Source organism: Melampsora larici-populina, assembly GCF_000204055.1.
Source record: "Melampsora larici-populina 98AG31 unplaced genomic scaffold MELLAscaffold_154, whole genome shotgun sequence".
NCBI classification, from domain to species: Eukaryota; Fungi; Basidiomycota; class Pucciniomycetes; order Pucciniales; family Melampsoraceae; genus Melampsora; species Melampsora laricis-populina.
The window spans coordinates 7,769-13,687 of record NW_006768917.1 but is presented as its reverse complement, the minus strand read 5'-3'; the positions used below and the strand labels follow the sequence as shown (position 1 = coordinate 13,687).

Genomic DNA, 5,919 nt, shown 5'->3' with positions numbered 1-5,919 from the left:
TTTTCATAAAAAAAAACCTTGAGTTTTTTCAAAAACCTACTGAGTTTTTCAAAAACTCATTGATTTTTGAAAATTTCAAGAAAAACTCATTGACTTTCTCAAAAACTCAGTAGTTTTTTGAAAAAACTCGGTCACCTTTTGAAAAAACTCAAGGTTTTTCTGTTGAAAACTCAAGGTTTTGCTTTCTTCAAAGTCATCAATCATGCAAAGGGCTGTAGGTGAACAAAGAAGATGAAAATGTACCAAACAGCAATGTGATCAACGGAGGTCAACAGACGTCTGTTGATCTCTTTTGGATATCTGTTCGGTAATCTCGATATCCAAATTACGAATATCTCTATGTGCCCCTTCATATAGGGGCAAAACAAAATTTTGTTTTCAGGGCATATAATATGCGGAAACAAACCAAACAGGCCCTTAGATAACCAAAAGCATAGGTCATAATAGGGGGTTTCAAGTTGCAGATTTTTACATATTTTTACGCTACAACAACTTTCCTGTAGTTGTAAAATATGTGTAAAATTTTGAAAGCGGGTTTTAGGTGTCCCGAATTCAAAATACGTTGATTTTACGAAGAATTTTTGTACGGACAACTTGTCCAAATTTATAAATTTTACGCAAAAAACAAATGAACTTGAAACCCCCTTATACATCATAATCTCAATTGTAGTGACTTCTTCAGCCACACGAGTCTTTAGCACATTCTAAGTGTTGTAGTAGATGTAATGAAGTTTGACCCATGGATAAGCGCGGTTAGTGATGAGTGAATCACATACGCTTGACTGCAGAGAAGTCATACTTACGTTGGAACACATTGCGGTTCTTGCAATTGTACGAGCCCACCGTTCCGTCCGTGTCTGTGTGCTCGCACACTTTCCAAGATTCCCAAATTTAAAAAGATGAACACATTAGTATTCTGGGGTGTGAATTTGCAGGGAAGCTTCAAGCCATTTCACTAATCCTCTGGATTCCAGGTATCCCGAGTTATCTCAAATTGATGAAAACCCCAGATGAAGTATCTGAGGTGAAGCATGCACAAAGACTGACAGATTTGTCTACCGTCTGAGCGAGAGTCTCCATAGACCGTAATTCCTTGGTCGCAAGCCCATGCTTCACCGCTGTTCATCACTTTTCCGTCCGAGTCAACGCAGTTCCTAGCAGCTGTGTGATGGTCCATTGAAACAAACCGTAAGCGGTCCCTCTGCATCTCCCTTTGATTGAAAACAACAGAAATTTCTCTTACAGGGTATCAACTTATCGCTCCTCTTACAGTACCCGCAAGCATAGGTAGTAAAGTCTTGACCATTGTCTTTAAATTTGTAACAGACTTTAAGCATAAATTTTTGGCAGGGTGTTCAAAGTGTTGGGTCAGTTAACACTATCTGTAAAGATAAGAGCTCATCGATTGAATCTGGAGAAGTGAAGAATTTCAGATTCAGGGGCATTGATTTACTGACAAGCTTTTCGAACGAGGTTTCCATTCACAAAGGTTGGGGCAGACCAACCATAGGTGCAATCTATAGCATTAGCATCTACAAATATACGTGACCTGAGATGTCCGACGAGCAGAAAAACAAGCGAAAGACGACAGATGAGGGTGAATCGTTTCCAAGACATAGGTCACAGAGCCAGATTTCAATCTGTTCAGCAACACGTCGAGCTACTGAAAATTCAAAGTCGTATTGACCCCGGAGAAGCAATAAAATTGATCAGAAACGTCAAAGTAATTAGGAGCGAAAGAGCCGTTGCAGGGGTTGGTATGCCTCTTTACCAAAGCAGCCTTATATAAACCTTATATATCTATGGTACTCAAAACCACTAGGTTCAAGCCACCTTTTTCAAAAAATGTGAAAAACATAGATTCAAAGTTGATCTTTTTGCAGGGGAATTCCTGGGAATTCTCTGGAACTTTTTTTTGGAGCTCTGTACGGTTCATTTTCTCCGCAAAAACAGCATTTTGAAAGCAGGTTTTCAAGAAAGGTAGCACGGACCTAGTGGTTTTGAGTACCGTAATCACAATGACAAAGTTTGCCGTTCCGTCTCAAGCCTCTTTTATCAGAAACAGTCAGGCTACAAATTTAGCCACGGGTTTATGATCAGCCACTGTCCCCAGAAGACTTCTGAATCCAAATTCCTCGGTTAAACCTAAGTCCCTCCCTCGACTCCTCGCGAGTGGACTGTAGAAGGAAGGGACTTTTTTAATTTAATTTCGCGGTGCATGTTGTGACGACTTCGGGGTCTGCGATACCCTTCAAGTTGTCTCTCGCGCTCAAAATGGGATGGGTTCAGGTGAGCGTCCAAGGGAGCCTTGAGATACGAAGTTAATTGAGTTTTCTCTTTGTTTGAAACCAACAAACAACATAAGAGAAAACAAGAAGCTAATAATGCAAGGTAATCTTTTGGGCCAATTTTCAATCATTCATGCTCAACCAAGGCATTTGATACCATCATAGACAGGCTGCATTAGGCTCAAGGCTGAGAGACATAATGTGTGGAGGCTTTGAAGGTCTCAGTGGTGGTACGAACTCCAATAGCCTTTTAAAGAAGGTAAACCTCATTGAGGATGACAATTCATTGACGGAAGACTAGCTTGAAAACAGGGTCAAGAGATAGACGCAACTTACGTGGCTATGCGGAATAAAGCTCATTGATTGAATTTCACGACTCGAGTTGCAACATTGTATACTAGAAACATCGCAGATAAGTATAGCTAAGGGTGTTGTGATTCAAACCGAGATCATCAAGTCTTATCAGGAAAGTTTGTAGTGATTTCTTCAGAGAATGCCATCAAGACAAGGTACCCATCACATTGAGCTGCACGGTAAATTAGCCAGAATAGTGATGAACATAACGCGTTAATTATCAACAAGATAACAGTGAGCCTCAGGACATTCTGAAAAACATAGCGCAGTTGAAACAATAGAGAGGGCCAATTAGTGGTGAGTGAATATTATGTACCTGACTGCAAACAAGTTATAAAATTTAAACTTACGTTGGAACACATTGCGTTGCTTGCAAGCGTACCCATTCAATATTCCATCGTTGTCAATGTGGTTGCACACTTATGTTTTCAAGATTCAGTAATTACCGAAAATCAAATACATCAGCAGTGTGGCGTGTTAAAAATCATTTGGCACCAAGACGTCTCGAGACATCTCGAACCAATGTAATCTGCAGTAGAAAGATCTGACGTGAAAAATTCAAAGTGACTAACTGATGTTTCTGCCATCTGGGCGAGAGCCTTTATCGAAGTCGATGCCGGATTCGCAAGCCCATGCTCCTCCCCCGTTCATTACTTTTCCGTCGTAGTCTACGCAGTTTCTAGCAGCTGTGCGCCAAATCATCAAACCAAAAGGTAAGTGGTCCCTACATTGCTCATTGATTGAAGACAGTAAACTTTGCTCCTACAGGGGATATGTTTATCGGCCCTGCCACACTGGTCGCATTTATAGGTGGAGTAGTCTGGACCCTTGCCTTTGAATTTCCAACATACTTTGAGCATGACATGTTTTGGTAAGATGATCAGAGGGTTGGGTCAATTCACACTATCCGTGACATGAAAGATGATTGATTGAATCTGAAGAAGTCAAAAACTCCATGAAACGAGATAATTGACTTACAATACTTGTCCTTGGGGAGGCCGTCGAAAGTCTTGTCTGGTGGAGAGAAACCGTAAGTGCAATCTATAGCATTAGCATCTACGAAGATACGTGACGCGAGGTCTCCGGCGAGCAGGAAAACGAGTAAAAGATGAAGGGTGGAGATCGATCGATTCCAAGACATCGTTGGACAAGAGCTTGATGTATTTCGGAGGTTGTAGAGCTACTGAATGTTCGAATTCTTTTGGAAGTCAACAGCGGAGGACTGGTAAAAATTTATGAGAACCGCGCCAAGCTAGGAAGGTGAACCAGGTGTTGCTAAACTCAATCGCCTCTGAGACGATAGCCAAGCAGCCTATATAGTCAATGCATTTCAACAACAAAGGGTGGTGTTCCGTCTCAAGCCTCATTCAACAGAATATCTTGTGGCGGACCCAGCCATTTTCCCTGCAAGACAGCCACAGGGTTTTTGCTTGAGTCCTGGGACCTTCCTCGCGGCTCTTCCATCTATGATCACTTATGGGTCTGCACCCACGTGGTTTGACCTTTCTTATTTTGTGGAAACTTCAGCTATGGTTTATAAGCCACGCTCTCTTCCAAACTTATCCAAGTCCACTCGCTCTGGCCCCGTCGGTACAGGTACCACGCACCTCCGAGCGCCGCGGCTCTCATCGTGCCTTTGCTCATAGAATCATGGACTTATAGTGGGGTTTGGGAGGGGTTGGGCAAACAACTGGTCAATCAGTTCTTCAGGAATCCAATAGAAGAGAGTCGAAAAGGGTGCAGCTTTCACAGCTCTCAAAGAATCCAAGCCTGGGGTGAGGCTGTGACCCGGCCCGGTCCTTCCCGGCCAACCTCACCCAAGGAGTTTTGAGAGACTCAAGGTACGTGTACCGGGGCTTTTAAACCTAACATGATGACCGTCAGCTCACAAAAGCACCGCGGGCATCCTGGGCGGCCGGTCCGGCCGAGTTGCCAACCCTTTTTCCTCCAAAAACTCACAATCACAATCCTTCACGATGCCATAAATTAAATTTTATGTATCTAATTTCACACATCCTACGGTAATCAAAATTTTGATCACCATCATTTGCCAATCATCTGACATCAGCTAACTTGCCGATCACCAAACATCCCAATTATCAATACCGACCTTCAATCAATATGCCCGCTATATCCATCCTGACAAGATCTTCATTAATAGTCACACAGCAACTTCTTCCAGTATTGCCCCATCTGACTCTGTCTCCAAGATTGCCTCCAACACCACCACCATTGCACTCTCATTGTGGGTATGGCAATACTTTGTCCAGGAAGACATTCACAGTGCTATGGAAAACATTTGCCAAGCCTCGAAAGGTTTCATTGACACCTGTTACACTAATGGTATTCAAAACTCGAGAAACGGGTCCAAGAAGTGTCAAGAAGTGACATCTAGAAACTTCTCGGACACCTCCAAGATGTTTCTGGATGTCACTTCTGGACCCTTCTTGATCGATTTGAGACCCCCATCATTCCCCCATCCCCATCACCTCACCTTTGTCTTGCCACAAACTTAACAGGTGACTCTTCTCTCGCTCTTCACTCTACACATGACAACTTCGACTGCCATTGCCATACAACACTTCAAGGAATCAACTCGGTTTTCACACCAATCTCCTGGACCAGCAATTTGTCAAACTGTTTGTGTCAGTCATTGTCTTATTCATCTCATCCATGGCCAATTTGATTCTGACTTGAAAATTGCTTTTGTTGTCAATTCATCTCACCTTCTATTTGATCAATCACCTTGAGAAAAACAATCATTTTGAAACAGAATTTAGATCAAACAATTGAACAAAGGCAAACAATCGATTGAAATAGAACGATCAATTGAAATCCACCAATTGACTGAAATCCAACAATTGAACAAATGTTAACAATCAACCAAGATCTAACAATCAATAAATTTTAACAATTAACTTCACCACGCTCCCTATCCCATCTGCCAAAAATGATTTGTTTGTTTTATCTTGTCCTGGTCACACTGGTACAAATGATTGCATTTAGATACGGCCTATGTAGCTTCAAAAATGGAAATGAGCCAATGATTGTCCTTGCTACTCATAAGTGAACACAATAACTTTGCATACAAAGCAAATCCGAGTGAAATTAAGTTCCAAATACATATTTGAGAAAAACAAAATATGATGAAAACAAGCACTTATATGTTCCCCAAATATGTGGTTTGATCATTGATCGGACAAAGGCCGAAAGAAGGGCAGGACCTACAAGTGAAATTGGTGGGTAAGTGATGTGTATGATGGTGTGGTGTGATCGA

At 41.9% G+C, this 5,919-nt stretch overlaps 2 protein-coding genes across 2 annotated transcripts; both read right to left on the bottom strand.

The window, feature by feature from the left end:
• Positions 1-678: 678 nt before the first annotated feature.
• Positions 679-1,617, bottom strand: MELLADRAFT_123544 (uncharacterized protein; the record flags this gene model as incomplete). Its single annotated transcript, XM_007419286.1, has 5 exons — positions 679-704; positions 804-872; positions 1,048-1,161; positions 1,244-1,327; positions 1,458-1,617. The coding sequence occupies 5 exons, from the start codon at positions 1,615-1,617 to the stop codon at positions 679-681; spliced, it is 453 nt and encodes a 150-aa protein (XP_007419348.1).
• A 1,238-nt stretch (positions 1,618-2,855) lies between these two features.
• On the bottom strand, positions 2,856-3,783 carry MELLADRAFT_124242 (uncharacterized protein; the record flags this gene model as incomplete). The annotated part of the gene is made up of 5 exons (XM_007419285.1): positions 2,856-2,893; positions 2,993-3,061; positions 3,215-3,328; positions 3,409-3,492; positions 3,621-3,783. The coding sequence occupies 5 exons, from the start codon at positions 3,781-3,783 to the stop codon at positions 2,856-2,858; spliced, it is 468 nt and encodes a 155-aa protein (XP_007419347.1).
• Positions 3,784-5,919: the final 2,136 nt, after the last annotated feature.